Source organism: Cygnus olor, chromosome 1 (assembly GCF_009769625.2).
Source record: "Cygnus olor isolate bCygOlo1 chromosome 1, bCygOlo1.pri.v2, whole genome shotgun sequence".
Lineage (NCBI taxonomy): Eukaryota > Metazoa > Chordata > Aves > Anseriformes > Anatidae > Cygnus > Cygnus olor.
In genome coordinates this window covers 115,893,479-115,919,202 of record NC_049169.1, presented here as the reverse complement: position 1 = coordinate 115,919,202, position 25,724 = coordinate 115,893,479, and the positions used below count along the sequence as shown (strand labels likewise).

General features: G+C 45.2%; 2 protein-coding genes across 8 annotated transcripts in view; both read right to left on the bottom strand.

Moving 5' to 3' along the window:
• The window catches only part of PDE9A (phosphodiesterase 9A), a 44,338-nt gene extending 40,004 nt beyond the window's left edge, over window positions 1–4,334 (bottom strand). Inside the window, exon 1 of the mRNA XM_040545399.1 lies at window positions 3,891–4,334. Coding sequence (XP_040401333.1) covers window positions 3,891–3,959 — 69 coding nt within the window. The 5' untranslated portion in view covers window positions 3,960–4,334. The remainder of the gene's footprint in view (window positions 1–3,890) is intronic.
• A 13,899-nt stretch (window positions 4,335–18,233) lies between these two features.
• The window catches only part of SLC37A1 (solute carrier family 37 member 1), a 39,211-nt gene continuing 31,720 nt past the window's right edge, over window positions 18,234–25,724 (bottom strand). For 6 of the 7 annotated variants that reach the window (XM_040545389.1, XM_040545394.1, XM_040545396.1 and 3 more), the window contains 5 exons: window positions 25,607–25,680; window positions 24,569–24,647; window positions 23,880–23,977; window positions 21,537–21,589; window positions 18,241–20,939 (listed from right to left, as the gene is read on the bottom strand). In XM_040545389.1, the coding sequence (XP_040401323.1) occupies window positions 20,924–20,939; window positions 21,537–21,589; window positions 23,880–23,977; window positions 24,569–24,647; window positions 25,607–25,680 (320 nt within the window). In that variant the 3' untranslated portion in view covers window positions 18,241–20,923. Of the gene's footprint in view, window positions 20,940–21,536; window positions 21,590–23,879; window positions 23,978–24,568; window positions 24,648–25,606; window positions 25,681–25,724 lie in introns of all 7 variants that reach the window. The other variant, XM_040545395.1, reaches the window with a different exon arrangement.

Here is a 25,724-nt window from a genome sequence, read left to right as displayed (position 1 = left end):
ACAGACACGGGATGAAGACATGGGCAGTGCAGAGCATGCTTGTCCCCTGTGCCAAGAGAGTCACAGGGACTGTCTTGCAGCAATTAGGGGTGCAAAGATGTTTAATGGACTTGAACTGATCATCATGCCACTATTTTTCTGCTGTGTTTTGTTTTTAATCTGAATCCAGTTCGGCGTGTTAAAAATAGCACGGCAAGCTTTGGAAAAATCTGTTGGGTTTGCTGGAGTCTAGGCATTTATTCCACAATGGCTGTTGCTCTAATTAAAAAGAAAAGCTCACATGACAGAAACTATTCCTATTCCCTGACATTTCAGTGCAATAACCGCAGCACCAAAACGCAATCTTCACTTTGTTCTGCTCTTCGTGGACCTCAGGCCAAGGGGAGCAAGAGCTGTGGGTATCTCGTCCTGCTTGATGGGCCAGCACAGTAGATGCTGAGAAAGGTTGGAGTCAATACATTTCTCAGAGGAAAAGAAAGCTAATTTCTCTGCTCTGCATCCAGAATGACTCAGTAAACCAGCAAAATGACTCCAAAATTCTTGATTTGCTTTCTGAAGGGGAAGAAATATCACCCTGAGTGATCTCCTTGAATCTCTGACAAAAGCAGCAGTCCTTCTCATTTTTCCAGTTCATTCAGGCTCTGTAGGCTTCTGACTTTCCATCCTTGTTACAAATATGATGTTGATTAAGACACTGGAAACAGAAATCCTCTCAAGACAAGCATTTTCTCAGAAGAACTCCTCACAACTGTGTGAACAAAGCCACCACCCTGTGACATTTGAAAACAAGAGCCATGAAGCCACCCACCTGGGAATGTGGCCACTGGCTGGTTCTGCTTTCTCACCACTTTAATCTCAAAGGTCAAAACCAAATGTTCCCCAGTAGTTTCTGTGTGGAAAAAAAAAATAAAAATGACTGTGAGCTCCGTGCTGGTGGACTTTTAATTCGAAACAGACTCGACAGGAATTTTCTTAAAAAAGCAGCCAAAGGGTTAATGACATTATGAAGGCAAATAATACCACAGAGATGCTGTTGGTGGCCTGCTCAAGTTTTTCAAGGCAAACCTCGCTTCTCCACTGGCAGGCTGGGGGGCGTGGGTGCTTGACCCCATCTAGTGGCACTCCAGGATTGAGGAGAAATCCCTGCCCACCGTGGTGCTGTGAGGTCTCCTTATCTTCCATGAAACAAGGGCACTGTTCCCCACTCCACTATCTTCTCCTTTGTCTGGCAGCAAGCCCAGCTGTGTACAAGTGGGACACGGACATGTTTCTCAGGTGTGTGAAGCCCTGGACATTAATGCAAAGTGCAGAGGGAGGTGGGTGAGCAGGCAAGTGGCTTATGAACTTCTGAATGTCTCTGGGCAAGAGCATCCTTTAGAAACAGATAAATCCAGCGGTGCTGATTTCCCCAGGTGTGCATCCACATCATGTAGGCACTGATAAGGAGGAGCCTTATGCCAAAACCCCATTTGTCAATCAGCCCCAAGAACAAATGGCCTCTTTGAAGCGGGGCTGCGCAGGGCACTGGTTCAGCACGCAGCTGTAGTGCTGTGAAGCCTTTGATCTTCCTTCTCCAGCAGCCTCAGCAGGGCTGTCCCCTCCACCTCGTGCTTCGCTTGTGTCTCTGCCTCCACCAGGTCAGCAGGTGGTCACCCTACGGGCACCTTGGTCCCCTGTTCCTTGGCCAGGACACAGCTATCAGCAGGACAAAAACTTCTCCTGGAGGACACAGAAGCCAGGCTTTTGGTTGTGAGCACCCACAGCGACATTCGTGCTGGAGTCATTCCCTTCCATGTGTCCATTCAACACCAGCAAACTCTCCTCCAGCTCCAACCATTGCTGCAAACCACCGAGACACGTCCCTTCGCCCTCCCCACTTGTGCCTCTCTGGACCTGACGACACACAAACCTACTTTGCTTAGTTCAGCTCTTGCTGCAGAGCGTTTTCAAGTGCTCATCTGCAACATGCGGGCTCCCAGGGGTGGTTCCATGCTGCCCGCTGGGCCTGCGTTGTCCCTTCATTCACTCCAGCGCAGAGGGGAAATCGCATCTTCCAAAACCAGCAGCACACCCCGAGGTCACACTGGTTTAAGGTGCGGTGGAAACACAAAACTGACTGTTAGTAGTTGCCACCATGACTAATCGTCCTTGTAGCATGGCCAGTCCTGGCCATCACACAGCTCTGCCATGTCCAGCAAGCCAGTTGCAAGTTGGAGCTGAGCCCTTTCAAACTCAGCAAGCTCTGCTATAGTGAAGCTCATACCTCATTACCGGCTCAGCATTGATTTAATGAGTTCCCTGTAGAAGCCTCAAATATTGCATTCCTCAGAAGATTAAGGGCTGCTTTTTTTCTCTCCAAGGGATGTTGTTACTGAGGAGGCATGAGGATCTGAGATATGCCCTGCTTACCCCTGGGTGAACCCCATTTACTCGGTATTTTTATAGCCGGAATCCTTCCAAACATTGCACAGATGGAATTTCACATCTGACAAAAGAAACAGATAACATTTATCGAGCAAAAAAATACTTAATGCTGCCTGAGTTTGCATTTGTTTGCTCATGCGATTGTGCCTCTTCTGTGCTTTCAGTGACAAAAGTGCTCTCCAGAGACTGGCTCGGTGAAAATGCTCTTTTAAAAGCAAAAAAAACCCAACCAAACAAAAAAAAACAAAACAACAAAACAGATGAATAAAAAAAACCAGCCAAAACCCAGTGGAGATGACAAACGATGTGATTTACCAACACCTACAGAAACGCTCCGTACTCTCTCAAAAGAGCAAACTCCCCAGGGTCCTGTTTCCGACGGCCGGCTCCACAGCAGCGCGCAGCGAGGCTGCTGGTGGCGGGGGGTCCCCCGGGCAGTGACAGAGGGGACCGTGGGCAGTGGAGGCACGCGGGGTAGAGCACGGCCGAGAGTGAGCTCTGCCTTTGCCCTGTTCCTGTGGTCATTCATACACAGGAGAGAAGGGAAGGGGAAGGGCATCTCCGCTGGTTTCTTTTTAAAGGAGAAAGACAAGGCGCGGCTGGGTGAAACGACAACTTAGAGCCGGAGCACAAAGGATGGATATTTGAATTTTGCAAGTCAGAGCTTACTTGTGAGCCTCTCGGTGGCTTTCGCTCTGTTTCATAAAAGGCACTCGGTCTGTGGCCAAGGAACTGCCGACAGAAAGAAGAAAAAGAGGACTGACTTACAAAAACACGGAGGCGTTTCCCTGTTTAAAAGCTGTGGGCTCTCTGCTCTACGGTGTGAGCTCTCCCCTTCAGCCAGAACACATTTTTCCCTGCAGTTTCCCCTGTGCTGTGAACCGTGGCTAAGCAAACAAGGCAGACTAACAGGAGTTCAAGATTTGATTAACGTCCATCGACATTTACAACTGGCTTCACAAGGGCGGCGGGGCCCCACGGCACCGCAGCCGCACAGCAGCACCCGGCACCTGCCCGCCCTGTAACTTCCCGCTAGGAAAGCACCCGTCCTACAAGCCCACTGGTAGGCAATCCCAAAACAGCTCCGTGCTCTCCAGTTGCGGCAGCCGGGCTGAAAGCCCGGGGAACACCTCTCCGCCGGCAAAACTTTGCAAACACGTCAAGAGGCTGCTCTCAGAGAGGGGTCCTGCAACGCTGAGAAACTCCCGCGCAGGCAGCGAGCGCTGGCAGCACCGGGCGCTCGCAGGCTGCCAGCAGCCCCTTCCCCTTTAAATTAAAATCTGTGTACAAAAGCAGAAGCTGCTGGAGACCCCCCTCCCTTTCAAAAGAGGCTTGAAGCCCGCAGCAGTGCTGAATGCAGGCACGCGTCTCACTCGCCTTACAGAAAGAGGACACCCAGCAAGCACAGCCTGCAGCCGCCGCTGCGTCCGGAGACGCCACTTTGCGAAAAAACAATGCACAAGTACCTTTTGAATTCTTCCATCAATATCCAAATAAATACACTTGGGCCGGTAAGTTGAGGAGGCAGATCCCATCTTGCTACAGCCGGGCTTTTACTGGGCCTTTTCCCAGCGTCAAACAGAGCGGAAAACAAGGCTTATCCCACCAAGCCGAGCCACCGCTGCCTGGCAGTTTGGTGTCCCTGCTCCTCTGTGTCCCACTGCACTCTCATTCTGGGGAGGTCCCTCCTCTAACGTGCACGCATTTTGCTGTGTCTCTGTCTCTCTGCCACCTCCTTCTAGTTGTGCTCCCCTCCGAATCCAGCTGCCTTGGGCAGGCAGGGATGCGGCTCCAGATGCTCTCCGTAAGTGCCCTCTCCATTCCCATGGCAACAGCCCCCTTCTGCTCTCGGGCTGGGAGCTGCGGGCTCGCGGGCACGCACACACAACACCGAGCGGCACTCACTGATGGGGGGAAACCTCCTCCATCGTTTTTACCCTGAAACGGGAGCGGGATCGCTAAATTGGTGCCGACCCTTTTGGTGAGCTTCCCGCAGGCTGCCAGCAGGCTCCCAGCTGTGCCATGCGCTGGAGATGCCCTTGAACACCCACTGCAGCCAGGGCTGGGGCTGTCTCTGCCCAAACCCAGCAGCTTGGTTTCCACATCCCTCCTGTTATCCTTAGCTGGGAAGAAAAAGCAGCAGCCGTAAAGCCACGAGCACCAGAAGCACAAAGGACACGCAAAGCCCACGCTCTCATCCCGTGCCACCCCCGGAGTGAAGGCATGTGCTGCTGAGGGGAATGTGAAGCATCCTGGCAAGCGTGTCCCCCGTTTGAAGGTGTAGCTAAAAAACGAGGAGGGAGGAAAGCACCCGATGGCTGACTCTCCGAGCGGATGCCAGGTGCCATCTGCTGCGTGTCTGTGCTACTCTGCAGTGCCCGCGCCTGCCGGGAGCTGAAAGAGCAGCATCGGGTGAGGCTGGGTCACAGAGGGGAGCGGCTCCTCCGCCCTCGCACGGCACAGGCTGTGTGCCCGGCTGCGAGCACGCAGAGCGGCCGGGACCAGCTTGTTCTGGCACTGTTAGCGGTGTTTTCCGAGGCTGCCGATGGAGGAGCTGCAAGAAGATGTCCTGATGTCCTTTGTGCCAGAGCCTGGCAGAGCTCAGCTTGTGGGAGCCGGTTCGACGGGAGCTCGGGGCTGCCTTCCCTGCCCAAACTGAAGCCTGGCACCACGCGACCCATGGAGGAGACCAGCGAGGTTCTGCAGGCTCCCCAGCATGTGGCAGCCCTTTCAGGAGAGAGTCCTGTACGGCTGTAGGCTATCCCACCAGCTATCCCATTGACTATCCCATCAGCTATCTCACAGGCTATCCCATTAATTATCCCATTTACTATCCCATCAGCTATATCGTAGGCTACTCTGCCAGCATCCCCTCGGCTATTTGGGGGCGGTCAGACAAGGTCACAAATCCACTGCAGGGTTTGACGGCACTTACTGAGACGTCTAATGATCAGAACCTCACACCAGTAAGAATCTGCCGTTCAATTTCTATTTTAAAAATAAACCAGCTTATCCAGACAGCAAAAAGACAGGTTCCAAAATCAAACTGATGATCCCATTCCTGCCTCTCCATTTTCCTCATACCTACTGTTCACAGGCATTCATATTCTGTGTATTTAAGTCCCTGCACATGCACATCCCCTTTAATTACTGTAATACTCATTGGAAAAAAAATATGTTCTGCACTACAATTGTTAACCACTGCACTTTTCAAGAACATTTCATGTAGAAGTGAATCCAGAGAAGGTGAGCTCTCAGAAATTGTGGTAAGAGCTTGCGGAAATCTAAGGCCCAGCCTGAAAGGTGACAAAAGATGACATTTGTCAAAGTGGATGTGCAGCTCTAGGAGATCACTGCCTGCCTTTAACAAGTCCAACCCCCTCAGAACCCCCTATTTTATTACACTCTGCCACGTGGGTGAAAATACCTTAGAAGAACTATCCTACCATATCAAACTCTACAACAGCTCATCAGCTGGGCCAGATCCTGCCCTGCAGGAAAAGTGCCTTTGGGCAAGGACAAGGAGGAAAATCTCAGGTTTCATGCAAAGCGCAGGAGGTACCTCAGTGCCCTTGGAGGGGAGTGATGGGGGTGTAAGGTTGTGTTTGGAGTTGCTTCCTGGACCACTGGGCTTGGGAATGTGTGGCCTGGCCTCATGGTGGTGATGGGTGGCTGGAGCATGACTCAACTGTTTTAAGGAAGGTCATGTATTTTGAACTAAGAAAAACAAGCAGAGAATGAAAAAATAACCTTTTTCCTTTACCTACTCAGAACCTAAGCCTCTCAGCTGCCTCCTTGGCTCACTAACCTTTTCTTGCTGGTCCTGTCCTTCACCTGCAGGGTCTCTTGCATGTCTGCCTTGCTCAATACTCCCATGGAGCCTTGTCTTACTGCTTGGTCTCTCTACCTCCCTCCCCTCAAACCTACTGAAACGCCTGGTTGCCCATGGAGTGGTGATGGTTTTCCCTTTGCTCCCTCAGCTCCTCTTTTCTCCATATTTCACCCCATCTTCTCTCTCCTTTCCTCAGGGGTTTTGCCACTTCTGAGGGACTTTTCTCCACCATGAACATGAGTCAGGGTCAAGTCAATATAGGAATTAGTTTTTCATGGCCGTAAGGCTGCTAATGGCTAAACTGATGGTTATACCAGCATAAGCTCCACCATCACGTCCACGGCAGAACACGTTTGACTTTTGCACTCCAGCTTTAACTCCCTTTCATACGCATATGGGAAGCGTAGGACTTTCTGTATACAGAAATTTTAGCTTGCTTCTTTGCACACTTTTTTTTTATACACTGCCAAGTTTCCACAGGACCTGGCCTGGAAATGATCATATTTAATGCTAATCACAGAAGGAGTGATTGCTAATACTAGAACCTTTCTATGATCTGTCTATCTGGGCCCCCAAAACCTGCATTCAGGCATTCACCATGCAGCAGCTCAGCTCCCTACCTCGCTCTTGGCTCCAGCCCCATTTCTCAGTCACCTCAGCCCAGCCCCAAACCGCGTTGTGCAGCCATAACCACACGGGTGTCCCAGTTTCCATGGCAAGCCCTCCTGAATGTGGGCTGAAAGGGATCTGAAGCATCTCCTGGCATGGCTGGTCCAGGGGGACTGTGTGTGAGACACACAGCCCTGTGGGCTGGAGAGGTGGCATTATTCACTATGGGTGCAGTCTTGATCCTTAATACAACAGTGCTGGCCACTGCCGTAATAATAAGGCCTATATTATGGTAACAATTATTGTTAAAATTCTGGTAGCAGTGGTTCTTGCTTACGTCTCAAAACTCGCCAGCACAAAGCATGGGAAAGACAAATAGGAAGCACTGTTAAGTCACAAACTCTTACATCGGGTCCTTTTTCACAGGCCCTACAACAGTGGCACAGTTGACCCCAGGTCCTGACTTTGCTCAGGGCACTTTGCATCACCTCTCCTGGCTCCCTCTGCCTGCCAGGGCGAGCAGGACCTCGGGCACTGCAGGCACAGAGAGCTGCGGCTGCCTGCAGACAGATTTGACTGCATCCTCTTTGATTGCTGCAACCTGGCAGGCTCTCTGGTGGTTTTTCAGGCTCCCTTCCCTCTCTACCTTCCCTTTTCCATATCTTCCCCTAATTTCTCAGTCCCCTCCCATCTCTGTAACCCTACTCACTGTTCCTAGCCCTTCATCTAAAGTATTTTCATGGATTCAAGAGTACCCAAGCGCCTTGCAATCTTGCTGTCAGCACCTCTGTATGCCGTATGAAGCATGCAGTCCATGTGCACATACACAGACCCTAGCTGACCACTAATGGTAGATGTAGCCAGCGTGTTGGAGCCTTGGTGCAGAGCTTCTGGGAAAGCCCAGCTATAAAAGCTGTTTTCATAAGGTTGTGGAAGAAATTAGCAGACCCAACTGGAACCTTCAATAGCTGATGGGGAAAAAATAAATGAAATTAACTGTGTCTGGAGTCACTTGCTAGATCATTCAGAGGGCTGGGAGCCAAGGAGTGGAAAAGTAAATTCCCTCTACTGGACAAGATTGGCTCACACTCTTGGCAAGAAAGCCTGAGTGGCGGACCAGAGCCCGTGCTCCCAAACAGGAGGTAAGCAACACACGGCTCTATTTAAAGAAAACTGCCTGGCATTTTACACATTGCATGAAAGCAAAGTTACCTCAGATGCATATTCTGGGAGGCAGCCATCTGAACAGCTCGGTGCTGCTCTGCGGCTCAGTGCAAATCGTCTCTTTCCATCTTTCTGACAGGCAGACCTCAGACATCCTGAAGTTTGGAGACAACTCGAGGACTAATGAAGGGTTGCTAATGCTGGTGCCAACCTGGCACAGCATGCCTAACATATGCATGGGATGAAGGTCTGGGGGAAGGAGGCCTGTGGGCCTTTGTGTCTCGGTGAAAGGGATGGCATGGGCAGAGAGCTTGGCATCACCTGCAGCAGTCGGAGAAGGACGAGCATCCACTGCTACTGGCAGAGGTCCAAGCGGCCATGTGAACATCTGGTGGGTCAGTATAAAGGGACTTTGAACAACCCTTTTCAGTACATAAGAAATGAAATACTATTTTAATGTGATTTTTGAAATATATGTCTTCATAGATATCGTAATACCTCACACATATGTAACATTTTTTCCACAATGTACATATTTTCTGATATATTTCCTGTTTGCATAGAGCATTCAGTGCTGTTGCCATTAATGGGCAGAAGCCCCTTGTATTTTCTTTATACAGCGGATTAAAGGGGCTCATCTTTTAGTGTGGGAGGCCGGAAGAGAGCCGCGGTTACTGTGTGAAAAGGATGACAAAAGACTGTGGGCCCAGGTAGTACAGAAAGTGACTGACCTGCTTCACCAGAGAGATGAAAGCTGTATGAAATACGGAAACTTCTAACACTCCTGCAGTTTCTGAAACCATGTTGAGTTCAGTGATGCTGCTCCCTGGGAGCGTTACCTAGACAATCACCCATTATGCGTCTCTCCATTAGCATTGTCACCATTTCTGACAGTCATAGGTCACGGCCACAGCAAGTCAGAAGACTGGATGAGAGATCATTAGTGTCTGCTTTCAAATAACACATTTCTGATTTTTCTTTTTACTTGTCTCCTGATTTCTGAACCTGGCTGTTCATCCAGGTCATGTACGTGAGCTTTCGTCTACAACTCTGAGAGCCAGAGATGTTAGCCAAGGAACAAAATTGAACCGGGATTTTCATGCCATAATAAGGCTCCAGTTCCTGAGGAGAACAGTAAATGTCATACAATTAATGGTATGGTCAGGAGAAAGGGCAGCACTGAAGTATTACAGAAAATGAAATGGAAGTAGCTTATGGTGAGGGTGGGTCTCTCATGAAAACTGAGGTGGTTTTTTTGGTCAATATCTTTCACTACCCTTTCTCCATCCTCCATTTGATTCTGCCCCACACAGCCTCCTCCTGACTTTTCACCATGGTGTTGGGTCTCATTCCACACCTCCCTCCCCGTCCTGCACCCTCCTGCTCATATGTGTGGTCCCACGTGAACCCCAAGACCAATAACATTTATTTCAAGGTGTGAACATTAAAGTCCAAGATATTGCAAGAGGTAAAGAAAAGCAGCTCACGACTGCTTCCCTTCCTACCTTCCACACAAGCAAGCATGTGCAATGTCCAAGAAGCCCACCCAACCTCCAGGCACCAGGGCAGCGTGTCCAGGCCATCTGCCCAGCAGCCGGACGCCATGAAGACTGAGTCCAGATCTTAGGCCCAGGATCAGCTGCAATGACACGGAGGACAAGGGACACTACCTTCCAAGTCCTCCTCACATCTCTTGGGTTATTCCTGGGTTGGTGGCCATGTGCGGGGTTTGGGTGTGTCTTCTGCACCCTTCTGGGGCTGGCAGTGATCAGCCTCTCCTTCCCTTGTCCCACCTCTGGGAATCATCAGGACTCATCACTGCTCTTCACCTCCAGGCCCAGGTCTCAGCCCATAGCCTTGTGTAACAACAGGTAGATGTCCTGGTGTCCCGATGACCTGCTAACTTATATGCCATGAATCACAAGCCATTTGGAGAGCCCCTTCCATTTCCTGGCTCCCTTGGGGCTGTCCCACAGCCTCTCCTGTCTTCTCACAACTGCATGGGTAGCATGGGCCAAGGGTCCCAACCACATAGCAGTGTCCCTGCAAGCCATGGGCACAGCAAACTGCACAACCCTGGACTGACCGGCAGCCATGTGAGGAAAATCAGGGTTTGCCAAGGGCCATCATGGGAAGCCTTGAGCAACGAGAGCAACCTTCCCCTTCAGGGGCACTGCTGTGGTGGCTTTTGGGTACACTGCCAGGAGAGCAGCTCACGGACCATCACCAGGGACAAGCCTTGATGCCCTGACAGTCCACAGCTGCTGGCTTTTAGCAGGAAACTTCTCCCAGAGGGTTTCATTAGTGGCTGGATCCTCTCCTGTCACTGTCCAACACAGCCAAAGCCATGTCTCCATCCTAGTTTTTCATCCTCTCCCCTTTCCCTCCTTTCTTTCCTCTTTTTCCTTCTCCTTTGAGTGGATTTCACTGAATTCATCTTGGACTCTTTTTTTTTTTCCTTTCTTTTTTAAAAGTCCTTATCCTTTCATTGTCAGTTGCTTCCCCACAGTCTGGACACTGGGCGGGGAGGTTTCCCCCTCCCTGAGTCTCTCCCTCTGCCCAAGCGTTTGATGGAAATGCACTGTTGGCTCTCGGCCGTTGTCTCATAAGAGAGGAATTAACTTTACACAGACAGCAAACAAGTTTTCTGGTGAGAAGCTGAGAAGATCAAGAAACTTTCTGAACACATAGAAACAAAGCAAAACCCCAACAGCTCTCTGTTAAAAAGGGGACAAATCTGTGGCCAGCTCTGCTCTCCAACCCCACTCCTTTTCCCTGCACTTTTACCCTGTTTTTGTTTCTCTTGCCCATTCTCTCATCATGTCCTCTGACCAAGGCTGTGCTCCTCACTACCTGCCCTGGTATCTTCAGCCACCATGGCTGGGGGGTGCTTCACACTCTTCCCCCTGTACCATTTCATCCAAGGGGTGCAGTTTCCCCACCATTTGCCATTAGCCTCTCCTGCCAGCAGTGCAGCCCCACTCTCTTCTGTCCCTCTGCCCAAGGAACAGTGCTAGCGAGCAGAGGAAAAGCTGCAGAGCCAGAATTACTTATCAGTAAAATAGGATTCCTACAGAGAAGCCAAGTCCTGCTTGCTTTGGAGCCTATGAGAGTTTGACCCTTGCATTTGCTAGGGAGAAAGCCAAAGGCAATACATCGCTTTGTTTTTCTTAATAAAATGGTGCACTTGGTCTGTTCTATTTGTCTTCCACACATCCCCTCCCCTCCTCCAAGCCACCACCACCATGCTCATGGAGTGAGCAACCAAGACTGGAGCTGTATTTAAAGAAGTATGCCTGCTGCTGAAGAGCTGCTGCTCAGAAGCATGCCTGGTTTGAGTGTACATCTCTGTGTGAGGTGTGACTGGGTGAGTCTCTGCAAGTCTTTTAGGTATGCCATGGGTTATGAACACCCCACCACTGCACACACTACTGAGATGTCTGCTGGCTACCATAAATTAAGTATTGCTATAGGCAACTGGTAGCTGGCAAATGTTGTCCCACTTGGCATGCTAAGTTTGCAGATGAAACTAATTTTGGAGGAGCTGTTGACTCCCTTGAGGGCAGAGAGGCCTTGCCAAGAGATGGGGGGGATTGTGCTGCTCTGCACTGGTGCGGCCTCACCTCAAGTACTGTGTGCGGTTTTGGGCACCACAGTATGAGAAGGACATAAAACTATTAGACTATTAAAGAGTGTCCAAAGGAGGGCTAAAAAGATGGTGAAGGGTCTAGAGGGCAAGATGCATGAGGAGCAGCTGAGGTCCTTTGGTTTGTTTAGCCCAGAACAGAGCAGGCTGAGGGGAGGCCTTGTGGTGGCCTACAGCTTCGTGTTGGCCAGCTTCAACAACTGGCCTCACTGCATAAGGTAAAGGTTGATGAATGTAAGCTCAGCCAAGTCCTCCAGAGACCCAAAATCCATCACCATGCATCACTGTAGGAAAACTTTCTGCTTTGGCATGCATGCCTGGCCACCACATCCCCCAAGGATGGCATCAGCTGCTGCAGAAAGCTGTGGTACCTGTATGGGCAGAGGCCAGCAAAGGCTGTACACCATGAAACAGATCGAGAATTTGATTCTGGGGGAACCAAACTAACATTCATGAAGCAATTGCTTGGGCAAACTTGCTTTGTTTACAATCACATGTTGCAGAATAAGAAAATTGCTAGAAAGGCATGCAGCAATGGAACATTTACTAGATCCATTTTTTGGCATAAAAAATAAGATATAGTTGATCACAGGGTTGTTTGTTGTTGTTGTTCTCAGCAAAACACATTTACATGGGCAATTTCAACTGTGCCTGGAAAAAACAGACAGCAAAAGCAACACAGAAGGGATGCGTAGGTGAGCGTACTGGATGCTAGTGATTAATTTTGTCTGCTGTTATAGGCCTGGGAAAACTGAAAAAACTGTGTATAGGAACCAGTCTGTGCTGAGGAATACCATTTCCTTTCTGGTGACACATTCTGGAATGAGATTTAGATATTGCTTCGACAGATGCATTACATTATTATAGGATTTCAAGCAGGCAAATAAATGTAGGAGCTTTGTTTTCCCTGCTACTGAATGGCTTACATCATCTGTAACTTTCCTACCACGAGGTCTTATTTCAAACAACAGTGATGGGGAAATTATCCTGAGAACCAGATGTGTTAGCTTTACTCTGACTGATCAGGGAATTTAATCAATTCGTCATTGTTAGGTGTTTTGCTGAAGAGGGATTTCATCCCCCTCAAGTAATTATTTACTGAAATCTGAGGTCTGTAAGGTCAGAGTCTCGTGATTTACCTGACAGTGAAACATGTGAGAAGTTAGCCTGTCAAATATAGCTCCAGTACAGGTATCAGTCCTAGAGCACCCATTCTCAGGTTTCCTCATCCAGATTTGTCAGTCAGCCCAGTTCTGCATTTCTGGGCTGGTGACCCCAGTTTTGAGACCTGTCAATGTGAAAATCAGAGCAAGGAAAACTGGTTTACTGATATTTCTCTCTGTTTTAAGCAACCACTCCATTTTGCAAGCAGATGTGCTGACCAGCTGTGCTAACATGTTCTCCTCTTCAAAGCAAGCAAGCAAACTTTCTTACTCTCAGCCCTGTAAGAGAGCCAAGAGGGAAGCACAGAGCTGCTCCGTGCTGGCACCGAGCTGAATACGCCCACACTTCGATGGGGTGACAGTCACTCCAGCACACAGGACCCTGCATATCACTTCAGGACAGAGAGTATGTGATCGATACCTTTTTGTGAGCTCTTCTATTATTTGCTAGAATGCTTTTTTGCTTTCATATAACTGGAAAGCTGCAGCTAGAGGAGGAAGGGGGAGGAAGTGTTACAAGGATTCCCAACAGCGATAGCTAAGTCAAACCCCTCAGTTACATGGTTATTAGCCCCAAGTATCAGTGGAAAACCAAACATGCAGATTCTGTCATGGAACAACACAACATTCAGATGTTTCCTACCAGATGATAAGAATGATTTAATAATAGCTTCAGAACCTGCTGTACTTATTAAGCTAAAGTCTCACATGGCCTGCAGCAAAATTGGATGACTCAGACTCAAACATAATACTCTGTCCTCTGCAGCAGAAATAAGAGCATTGTGTTTGGCAGAAGAATCAGAAGAAACCCACTCCTTACTAAACCTAAACTTTACCCTGGATGTTATTTGGCTGCTCCATACAGTCTATGCCAACTACCCTTTGTATCACAGAAATGAAAAGGCGAGAATTCAGAAGTTGCAGTGAAGTCCATCAGCTTGATCCTGATTCACGCTGTAACTCATGTGTATATATATATATATACACACACACACACGCACGCATCTTCATCCCTCTTGATTTAGCATATGAACTCAGGCTGCTGCTTTGAGTTCTGACCTCAATGCAAGCTGCTGCTGGTTTCTGAATAACCTGAGAAATTCAGGCCACCTGTTAAGGATTTGGGTACCAGATAAACTTAAAAACTGCAGCGCCCAAGATGGCAAGGACATATAAAATTTTTGAATTCTCCAAATGCTTGCTCCTGAGCTACACAAGTGAAAGGAGAATGACATCCTAGAAATAACATCCCTAGGTATTAGATCTTCGCTGTAGCCTGTCAGTACAATCACTAAAGTACTAACAGAAAAGGCTAAGCATCTCACCGTAACTCCACTCTGCCACAGCTCATCTGTCTAATACAATCTCTCCAAGGTTTTACCTGCTGTGAATCTTTATGTGAAACAAACAACAGAAATTACCTTGGTCAGAGATCACAAGCCACAAATAAAAATAAAAAAAATCTAGCAAACATGAAACCTGTGTCCTGCAATCTTGGGAGGAAACACTGCAAAGTCAGAGCTAGGCTTATGCAAGAAAGTGATTTGTAGGGATGAGGAAAAATGAGATGTTTTAGTTCATTTTTTTTCTGTTGCATTTTTGAAGACACACTATGAACATGATTAGAGGAGGGGAATCAGCTAGTGTGATGGTAAATAAATGCAAATATCAGAATAATGCAGATACTACGATGCTTAGTTTTGAAGCATGAACTCTACCCCCAACCCAAGACTCAAATAATTGTGGTAACCTAAATATCATGGGAGGGGTTCAGACCCACACAGGACAGGCCTGCACCTTACCTGAAAATTACTTGCAAAATGTCAGCCTCACTCAGGTTCTCTACTAGTTGCTCATTCGACCCAGTTTCCACCCTGCTATCCCATGAGCAAATGTCGACACTGATGCCTGAAAGTGCAAAATCAAGCAAGTGTGTCTGGATGCAAGTCTCTTGATGGCTTCAGATGCAGAGCCTCTCTGTCACTGCAGCCATCAGATGGGGAATTACCCAAACCCTCAAAGGCATTTCTTATATTTCTTATAACCAACTGGTCTGTGGAGAGGAGAAACTACAGATGTGAGCACAAAAGTGCCAAGCTTCAAATAAGCCCTCTGGCAATTGAAAAATCAGAAGATGGTTCAGGGAGAGCAGTCCCCTCGCCCCAGCCTGGAAGTGCTGCTCAGCACTACAGGGTGCCAGTAAGGACCTTTGGGGTGAAATGGCTCTTCCCCTCCCTCTTTCTATCCCAACACCAGATTTTCACTTTTCTTTGTAGTTTCTCAGTCAACTCAGTCTTCTGCACTTTGCAGTCTTGGCATTTTTACTAGTACCGATCCCACGTTCACATTTCTATAGCTCCCCAACTGTGCCCTGCATTCAATTACATCACTACTCGATGTCCTTCTTTATCTTTCATTTACAATATTGAACCACCTTTCAGTCTCTGCATTGCCTTTTCTCAATCTGTAGCTAACATTTCATAGGCAAAGGACTTTGCTCTCTTTCAGATGAAACCTGCTCAAGCTCTTGACTGCAGCCTTCTGCAGAGTCACTGGAATGTGCCTAATCCCAGAGCCTTTCGCTTGCTCTCTTCTCTCCTTGTCCTCTTCCTAAGCCTGCATACACAGTTTGTAAAGGCAGGAGGGACTTGGTGATTCCTGGAGATGCAGAATGACCAGCCGCTACGTGATTCTCTCTGTTCTCACCGTGACATTTCACCCACAAAACAACACACTTTATTTGTGCAGTTTGGCTTTTTCCTAGTATTTACAGAAATACAGGAAAGAGCTATTTTTAGGCAAGAGATATTCAGCATTTGATGCCAACCTTTCGCTTACCTCACTGGTTTCCAGCAACTGCCCTTTTTCCTCATCCATTGTCTCTACTGATGCTAACACGTATTTCACTGCCTTTGCCTTTTTTTTTTTTTAAACTGTGACATGCAGATATACCTCTCCAGGAGAAAAAAAAAAAACAACTCATTTGTATTTATTTTTATCTGGACAGTTATTTAACAGCCACAACAAAGGATATTCTAGGATATTCTATGGATGTGTGCGCATGCACCCTTATTATATGGCATAGAATACATACATCTACTTACAACTGGACAGACAGTCCCTTACAATGTGAAGTTGTGGTGTAAACTATTTGTGGAAAGAGATCTTTAACATCTTCCATTTCTCAATGGTTTGAAAAACTTGCCGTGAATATTGCAGTCAGCCACCAGGAAGGAAACGTTTTTGGAACCCCATCCAAGTGAAACACATTACTCGGAGCATCAGCCTTTTAACAGCATTCCTGTGTTTACACTTACACGGCAGTACATGCACAGCTTAGTGTCATCCGCTGCCTGAAATGTCTGGACCACAGATAGTATTACTGAAATGTGGCTAAATATTTGTAACCTGCCTCTGTAGAAGAATAAGGCAGAGAAACACCAGCCCCAATATCATCAGGAGGTGAAGAAAACATCCTTTTAATTCTCTATTTCAGTACAGTGTCAAAGAAGACTTTCAACATGTATTTGACAGCTAATATCCTGGTGCAGGAGATGAGCAGATTCCCTGAAATAGGCCTAAAAAAAGTTTGGCTCTTGTATCCATAGACTACAGAGCCACGAAAGTTTCACTGCAGCAGAAGGATGATTATGCTACATGTATACTAGCTAGATATTATGCTACATGTATACATCAACAGAGAAATACAGAGGAAAAAAAAATAAAAAAAACAACAAGCATCAGCTAGTGATGTTAATTCTCTCCTTATTCTCAACTCCTAACAAAAGAGGGGAAACAAAGAGGGGATAAGGACATTTTATAGCAATGAAGTTTATTAAGCTCTGAAGCAGTGAGACGCAACATGCTGTAAAAGTCACTGGACACAAGGCTGAAGTAGAGCAGCATCTAAAGCAGCTCCTTCTCCCTTCCCAGCTGTAAGGAGGACAGTCAGATTTTTAACTCAGCATGGCAGAAAATGTAGCTCAAGGTTACTGATGCCCCAGAGCACTGAGATGCAGAGCTCCCGGTGAAAGTAATGGAGCCCTGCATCTGCGGTCACTTTGCAGGCACAGCAGTCTGGGAGCAGAGAGGAGAAAGAGTCCATGCTATCACACTGATAATTTAGCAAAGAGCAAAACAAAATCAAAATAGATTTGCTGTGAGGTGAAAGTGACATAGTTCAGCAATAAGAACAACCTATCAGATAAACTTCAAGGTTGGGGAAAATCACTACATAATCTAATCTAACCTCCTATATAATATGCAGGCCATAAAATTTCATTCAGACCAGAGAATACCACCATCACCAATTCCAGGCCTAATAATTTGATCAGATTGTAAACCATCTTTCTCAACTGAACTCTGTATGAAGAGCAGCCAGGCTCCAACAGCTCTAAATAACCTCTGACTTCTTTTATACCATATTACGCCTACGTAACTTTGAGCAGCACTTCTCAAACAACTCCAGGCATCAGTCACTGGAGAAAACTACCAGCACCAGCTGAATGGATTCTCAAGTGTGAGTGCTGCTGCAGAAGGCTGAGGTAGTGTGACATTGGCATAAACACAAATGGAGGATTGCCATTATTATTCCAAGGATATTATGCAAGAAATACAGTAACCTTCAGAAGTGGCTGGCAGAATCCCTTCTGGATTTTCCTAGCTGGCAGAATATACAGGAATAGGCATGTTTCGGTCCATGGAGTAGGTTAGCAGCTTAACTTAGAGGCAAAAGAAATCAAAGTGATCTGTGAATACACCACCACCTTCCTCGCTACCTGTTTGTCTCTTCCCCACCCTATAAACCCTTCCAATGCACAATGGAGGCAAACCTCCCCTGCAGCATCTCCAGCGACAGCCAAGGCACTGCTGAGGGTGCAGGTACTCTGGTGGAGGCTCCTGCTCCAGATCAGGCAGAACAGAAGCTTGTACCCGAGTCTCCTTTCTTATACATAAAGGCCCAAGGTATTACTTGCCTGTCTCTGGGAGGCACTTTGGGCACTTTCTGATCAGAAATTCTGTCCAAGACCCTCAGACACATATTTCTAATCATAATTGTTTTCCTTTCCAAGCAGTTTTTCCCCTGACTCAGGTAACCATACTCCTTCCCTCCTATATGAAAATAAGGAGGCAGAATACACCCATCTGATGCAGCTGATTGGAAATAATGATGTTGCACAACCCACAATCCCATTAAATGAAAAAAAAAAATACCTGTTCAAGTTGAGAAGGGTATTGTTTTCAAAACAAAAGGTTCTAATTTGTTCTCCTAATGAACTGTTTTCATTACCCTCACAGGAGACAGGAGCGCTGTCTCAGCAGGGATGTCTACCCTCCAAAACAATAAATGGAGCATTTCTTCATGGAGATGTAAAAGATGAAGTAATCAGCATTTCTCATTTTAAAGCAGAATTCATTTTTATTCTACACAGAAGATAAATAGATAAAATTCACAATAACCAGCATTAAAAACAAAAAACAAACCCTGCAGTCTTATTTCAATTCGGCTCTACCTACTGGTCATTCAAGTTTCCATATACAAAATTTTGTCAGTCTTGCTCATTTCCAGATGAACGAATATTGACACCCAGTAATAACAAAACAGTTTGTTCACAACTTGGGGGACCCTTAGGGTTGTTACAAAAGAGCAGCAATCTTCATCTTTTTGTCAAACACATTCGTTGCTGGCAGGAACTGAAATGTGGCACATTAGCAAGGAAAGAGACATCGGTGCAGCGGGAGTCCCAATTCCCTCCTGTGATCAGTGGAAGGAAGGACTCAGCCCAGCACCTCAAATGTTTTCACAATCCCATATCTAAGTCACTTCAGCCCAATAGCTATTCAAATAAATAAATAAATAACAGCAGCAGCCCCAACAAGTAAAACATGTAAAATCCAAAACACAGTTAAACATCTTTACAATGTGTAGCTGTTAAATATAAGTGAAAGCATCTCAACCAACGACTTCAACCCATAGGGAACAGCCTCTCAAAATCTGAGTGCGGCAGAGTATAAGAGCATAAATCATGTTGATAAACTAGTGATACAGCTCTACATAGCTTTTTTGGGGGAACAGATTGGCATCTTCAGCTAAAGAAGTTCTCCATCCCTCCTTTCTCACACAGTTCTTAAGGTCATGCCAGCACAGCTCTTTTGGGGATGCAGCGTTATTTTTCCTTGCAGGCTAGATGAGTTCCCTGATCTACTGCAGAATTCTGTGGCATTTAAATGCATCCTAAAGCCTAAATGCAGCATGGATTTACCAGTACAGGCTAAGTGTCCCCCCGGTCTCAACAGGTTTACTCAAAAGGTGTACAGTTAACCATTGATCTAGGTAACTGCAGCTTCAGAGCCTACATAGAGCATTCACTTGCAAAGACTTTGGTACCTGCCACAAATTTTTGTGGGACTGAGGTCTTCCCTATATCTCTGTTCAGCAAAACAGATAAAAAAATGAACACGTTCTTATGCTGGATCAAGCATAAAGCACATGCTGAATCAAAACAGTGAAATAACTGATCAGAGACTGAACCATTACAAAACAGTCCTGGAAATTAAGTATTGTGCCAACACATGGAACATAATACCAGCAGCTGATGAGACATTTCTCCATGTTTTCCCAGGCTATTTTAGAGTGCTGTTTTGTTAATCAAGTACAAACACTACTGCATTGTTTCACAAAACTTACAGCATAGTTCAGAACAAGACATGTGCCTAGAACTTTAATAAATACAGTTAAGAACAATACACAGTTTTAGTTATCTAACCTTCACAATCTAAGTATAAACACCTCGTACAAAAAAATTCCTTTTTACTTTGTACATGTTTAAAAAAAGATCACAGAAACATCTGTTTTGCAAAGGAGATACCTGTATGAAGAAATGATATGTTCTGAAGACATTAAATTGTCTGTTTGCTGGGTAACACTAGTTACTGAAATGTCCTCTTACAACCTACCACCTAGGTAACTTTTCTTCTCTTATATATACATACATATTTTGGCTCTGAATCTGAAACTCAAAGCCACTTGAAATTAGCCGCTTGAAAGAGATTTCTGGTTATTAAGGCCCTGATCTGACAATGACTTCCAAGTGCACACAACACCACCGGAGTACCCAACAAAGATCATTGTGGCACTGGGCACTAAAGCAGCTACTCTTTTCAATCCTGTAATGCTGAAGTGTGGCAGCATACAGTTGTTTGCCACCCCAAAGGAACCACCTGTCATTTCAACCCAGCCTAGAGGAGCAGCACAACAATTATGTGACGTTTGCACTACCAGTTTATAATGCCCTGAAAATCGTTAGAGCCCCCCACTGGAAATTCTGACTCATAACCTACTTCTTCTTGTTGCTTGGGACTCCGTTTTGCACAATCCTAACTGAGGACTAACATCTACCCGGAGAGCCTGTGAAAACCGCTAACTGTGGTACACTGCAACTGTAAATTCCATTTCATTACCTACCGAAAGGTTGGATGTTGTCCTTGGGATTAGAATTTGTGCTATAGTTAAAAACTAATAATATGGTGAGGTTATTACTGTCTGAGCAGCTTTGAAATCCTAATAGCAGTGTACATTAATAACCAGCTGGTCTTGCCCTCTATAATGTGATGCCCTCGATCACAGTGATGCACACGATAACATAAGGGATTCTTTGCTCACTGACACAGGGACATTTCACTGCTAGACTGTCTGTTATGATTTCAACATCCTTCTGCTCTACTTCTGACTTGTTTTTGGAAAACACACAGTACAGCACTTTAATTAAAAACATCCTATCAAAAGAAATAAAAAGGCACTTGGTATTTCTCTTTGGCTCAGTTGAGGCGCTCTGCTAAAAGCTTCCCAAAGTTCCTGTCCCTCCATCTGATGAATAGTTGCCATCCTGAGGTACTTATTCATGTGCAAAAATAAGAGCTTCAGGGATTTACCAGTTGCGTTTCTCAAATTGCTTTCAGTAAACGTGCAAAAATTCTTCACCAAATAGAATCTCTTAAGTATAGAATAACACATTGCACAAAGGTTTTTTCAGGGGAGCGCTCTGGTCACTTACGCAGTCATTCTTCCAGATCTGGTCTCTCAGCTCAGTGTTCTTTAAACCTGGGAAAGGACAGCAATCAGGCAGGAAAGCCTTAGGTGTGAGGTGTAACAGCCACTAACTCAAAATGCAAGATCTGTTCCTTGCTATGTGTTTTTCTATTCTATTTCACTGCTCCAAAACAGCCAAGGGGCCCAATTTAGATTTTGCTTAGGTAAGTGTAACCCCTGTGATTCACTGGATTTTTTTTTCCTCAAAACCTTGTAATTTCAGTCACCTTTCTTTTATGGAGACCTTTTAGCAAAAGCTACATATGAGACTACCAAACAATACACAGAAAGCAAGCGATCAAGTAGCTTCTTCTTCCTCACCTGCACACTCCGTGATGAAAATCAGAAATATTACATATTCAGGAAAAAACAAACCCTAACTAAGAGACTTTGACAAGTCTGTTTTCAGGTGCTTTTTAAAATACAAGGCTCTAAAGAAAAATAATAATGATTTAAGAACATTAAAAAAAGATTACTTTTTTAAAGAAAAATTGAAAAAGACAAATGGACATCTAAAAACCTTAGTATGTTCTGTCTACACGTGGGTATTAGCTCAGTAACATGTTCTTAAACTGTTATTAAAGACCAATAGCTGTATGTAACACTTACAGGGTATGATCTGCATTACACCGAAGTTCCTTCTGAATAAGACGGAGTAAGAACTGTAAAGAGAGTCACAGTATCTGTGTTACTATCTGTACAGATATGCCAACAAGCTAAGTTTCTGGATAAGATGCACACTTTTATTCAAAGAGTTCCTCATTTGAAACACTACCTCGTAATGCTGAAATCATTAAAACAAATAAATAAATAAAAAAGAAAAAATACAGATGCTTAATCAATGTTTGGAACAGTTTTCACAATGAATTCGCAACAAAAAATAATTTCCTTTTTGCAACTGAGAGACCAATTCCTGTGTAAGAAAACAACAATGGTTTTCCAAAGTTACTTTACCAGCAGATGTGTAAAGAAACCAGCAGAGGGAACCCAAGACTTCAAGAAAACAAGGCAGATGGAAATTTTGGATCTTAAAATTATTTCAGCTGCTATTCTGAAGAACAGTTGTGTGTGTGAAAAGGTTTAATCACACAATTAGTCAAGATGAGTGATGTTAGTCATGTTTACTTGCATGTGCAGGACTTTTAAGTGCATTTTAAAAGTTGTGCTTATGGAGACAGTCCCCAGGAAAGTGATTTTACAAACAAAATTTGAGGACTCTCACATACATTAAAGACAGAATTAGAACTATTCCAGGGTTCATCACTGTTAAAGGTTTCCTTACCTTAAGAGCCTCACTGTTACAAATGGAATTTTCTTCAATATTATTAATTATCTGAATATTATTAAGCATTGCTATTTTAACATATTAGACCTAACATTTCAGAGATATGTGAGTGGCCAAACATGACCGATCTGAACACCACGTGTGAGGCTAACCCCCCTCCAGTTATCTTTGAATAAACAGGAATTGAATACAGGCACTTGCACTCTGCACTGCAAGTAACAGTAAAAGGAGTTACAAAAAAAGCTTTACAAGAGCAGAGTCAATCCTGTCAATAACAGTATTTTAAAAATGCATTTTAACTGATGCTGCAAAGAAATTTTTTTTTTCATTTGTTTTTAACAAATAACTATAAAAAAGCAGGAGTTTTAAGTCTACTTAGGAAAACTACAATTTCCCAAACTCCACTGCAGCACAGAATGGCTAATACTGAACAAACAAACTAGTTCAAACCAGGCTTTATAGAGCTGCTGACTATTAGAGGGAACATACTTTGAGTATTAACTTATTAACATGTGGAAAAAATTAGTTTAAAAATTTGGGCTTGAGTTTAGAAAGAAAGCCTCAATCCCAACTCAAAACAAAAATTTCTGCTTGTCTCGGAGAGTGGTCTGACACTCTCAGCATCAGCTCCTCTGCTGAAATACAGGGCTCAGGGGAATACCCTGCAGGCACAGGGTTTTGTCTGGGCACAGCCAGTAGAGAGGAAGGCGTATTTCTCAAGTGTTTCACAGTCACCCCACTCTTTCATGAGCACTTCCATCCAGGACTTCAAAAGGAGAGGATAAGCAAGTGACACTTCAGGACACCTCTGAGGTAGAGTCATAGTAGCACTGTGCTCTGCTGGAGCAGAGCAGACAAAGCTGGTACAGATGCCTGCTAGGGAAATCCATGGCAAACACAAAAACATAACCTACAGGTTAACCTGCAGGTGGCTGCAGCAAGACTAACTTCAAAGGTACAACAAGACACTCCATGCCTCATCTTGTGTCTTCTCTGGTCTTTAAAGCAAAGCAGGGCATGTAAGGAGTAAAAAACCTTTTCAGATCTTCCCATCCAGCATACAGGAGCTCAAACAGGAGGGGGAGGGAGGAAAGTGGATATGCTCTGTACCGTGTCACAATGCGTGTCACGCTCCTTTTCCCTAAGCATCTGTGCCTGGTTACTGTCAAAAGTGAGGAAGCCAATTTTTGTTTAACCTAGTAAAGCAGTTTCAGGGCCCATCTGGAGAATGTGATGTATTAACTTTCAGCAGTTTCATTATCATAGTGATTTTGGTGATACAGCAACATAACAAAACAGTTACTACTTCAGTAAACCAGCTTTAAAGAAAACAGAAGTAATTCTTTCGTGAGTGGAATCTGAGGCATCTTCCAGCTCTCTATATAGAGGTTTGCTTACAACTAGGCCTGCTGTAATCTGCTCAGACAGCAATTAACAGATGTGTATTTTTTCAGAAATTGAAGTGCATCTGAACTAATCTGCACTTCTGATTAAAATTAAATGAGAATTTCAAAATGAGCTACTTCGCTCTTTTATTGAGAATTTCCTATGCAATTGGATGTTGGTTATGACAGACTATTGAATTTGCAAAAGGAAAATGTGCATTTTAATATATATAGTTCAGCATAAAGTAATACACAGCAACCAAGAAGTACTTTTAGACTTACTAGCAAGGCACACGCATCTGCCACCATGAGCATGTAAAACACGTTGTTCCAACCAGATGGGGAAATAAGACCAGCTAAGAGAGGCCCCAAAGCCGCACCTAAAATTTAATATTGATACTGTCAGAATGACGCAATGTAAGACTTACTATGCTGAAAGACAGCTATTCTGAGTTAGAACATCAATTTATCCACCTAGTTAACTCAATATTACCTTATGGATTGAAGTGTCCCAGAAAGTGCAAAACATAAGCTGGGAGCTTAACACATGGGAAGCTAGAAGGCTAGAAGTTTGAGAAATGCCATTCTTTGGCTCAAAAAAAGGGTAACGTCCATCCCACATCAAGATGAATCCTACTCAATTTTCCCTTCTACATGCCAGTGCGGAGGAAGTGACTAAAATATCACCAATCTCACGAACAGCCCCATGGCGTCTACTTTTTGGATCTACACTCAGTATCAGTCTATCACCCTCTTCCTTCCTCCTTCTCTCCCTCCTTTGTTCCCTCTCTCCCTCCCTCTCTCAGATACAGGAACATTAGGGAGGCTTAAAGCTAAGTTTGCTGTACTCCCCATTTCCAAAACTGTACTGAGTCTTGGCAAAACATGAATTACAGAGAGCCTAGTTCCACAAAGATCTTTTGTTTTAACCTACCCCAGCAAAGGCAGGTTACCTTCCAGCTCTGGCTTACCTACAGATCCTGTTCCATCGATGATTGCTGTCACTGTGGACAAGGCTCTTGCATTCCCTTTCAGACTTTTATGGGTACCCTAAAGTGACAAAGACTGCTCAGAACCATCCTGAGCTGAACTCAGAAAGTCTCTACAATGCCCACACCTCTTTGTGTGAGATGTACATTGTGAAGTTGCCTAAAATATCCTAGCTCAGATCCTTTCATCACTACTCAAAGAAACCCTCCACCCAATCAAATGGTTGCCTACAGTGTTCTCCTTTATTCAATCAGTTTGTTTAAACAATAGCTGTGAAGCTTTCTCTTCTGCACATTGTGGATTCAAGCAGCAAGGACAACACTATCGCTTTGCATTATGCTGCAAGACTGTTTCCATAGCCATCTTTTCTTCTACTAATACAGCAAAGCTTTGCAGAACAAAAAAAGTTCTGCTGTGACAAGAATACTAGAGTACCAGAATCATAAATATAAACTGAAAAGCTAATTCAAAGAATTTGTGAGTCAAAAGAAGCCCTTCAGTCCCAATTTTAAAAGGCAGGTCTTCAGAACTACAAAAACAACAACAAAAAACGACTGACGAAGTGAATGACTTTGCAACAAGATAGATAAACTAAACATTTCAGAGAACTGCTAATCAGACAGACTTATCTTCGTACACTGAGGAGAATACACTCAGGAAACCAGTGATTACGTAAACTGAGACCTTGCTCAGGTCAGATGTTTGATTGCTGATACCTGAGGAATCAGTTAGCCCCTTCAATCTTCTTCCCAACTGACAGGTAGATGTCTTGTAATGTCAGGCCCCACTCTCTAGCTAGCAGTCCCTTCAACAACGTTAAGGATAAAACAGGCAGGATACTAACCAGTTTTAATACACGAACTCTAAAACAATCTCAGTGACTGAGTTCAACACAGCTTATCCACCTCACTTTGCTTTAGGACAGTTGAGCTCCTTCACTGACAATCCTGCAGAAGTCAAATGGCTCTCTCTGGAGGCCAAAGCTGCTATGCTGGCAGCAGAGGGGAAGCCAAACTCACCAAGTCAGCAGAGACAGCAGTGGTGATCAGTGCATAAGGTCCGTTCACCAGGGCACCACTGATAAGCAGCATCACTGTTGCAAGTTGGACAAAACCAGAAAACGTGAGTTGCCTGAAA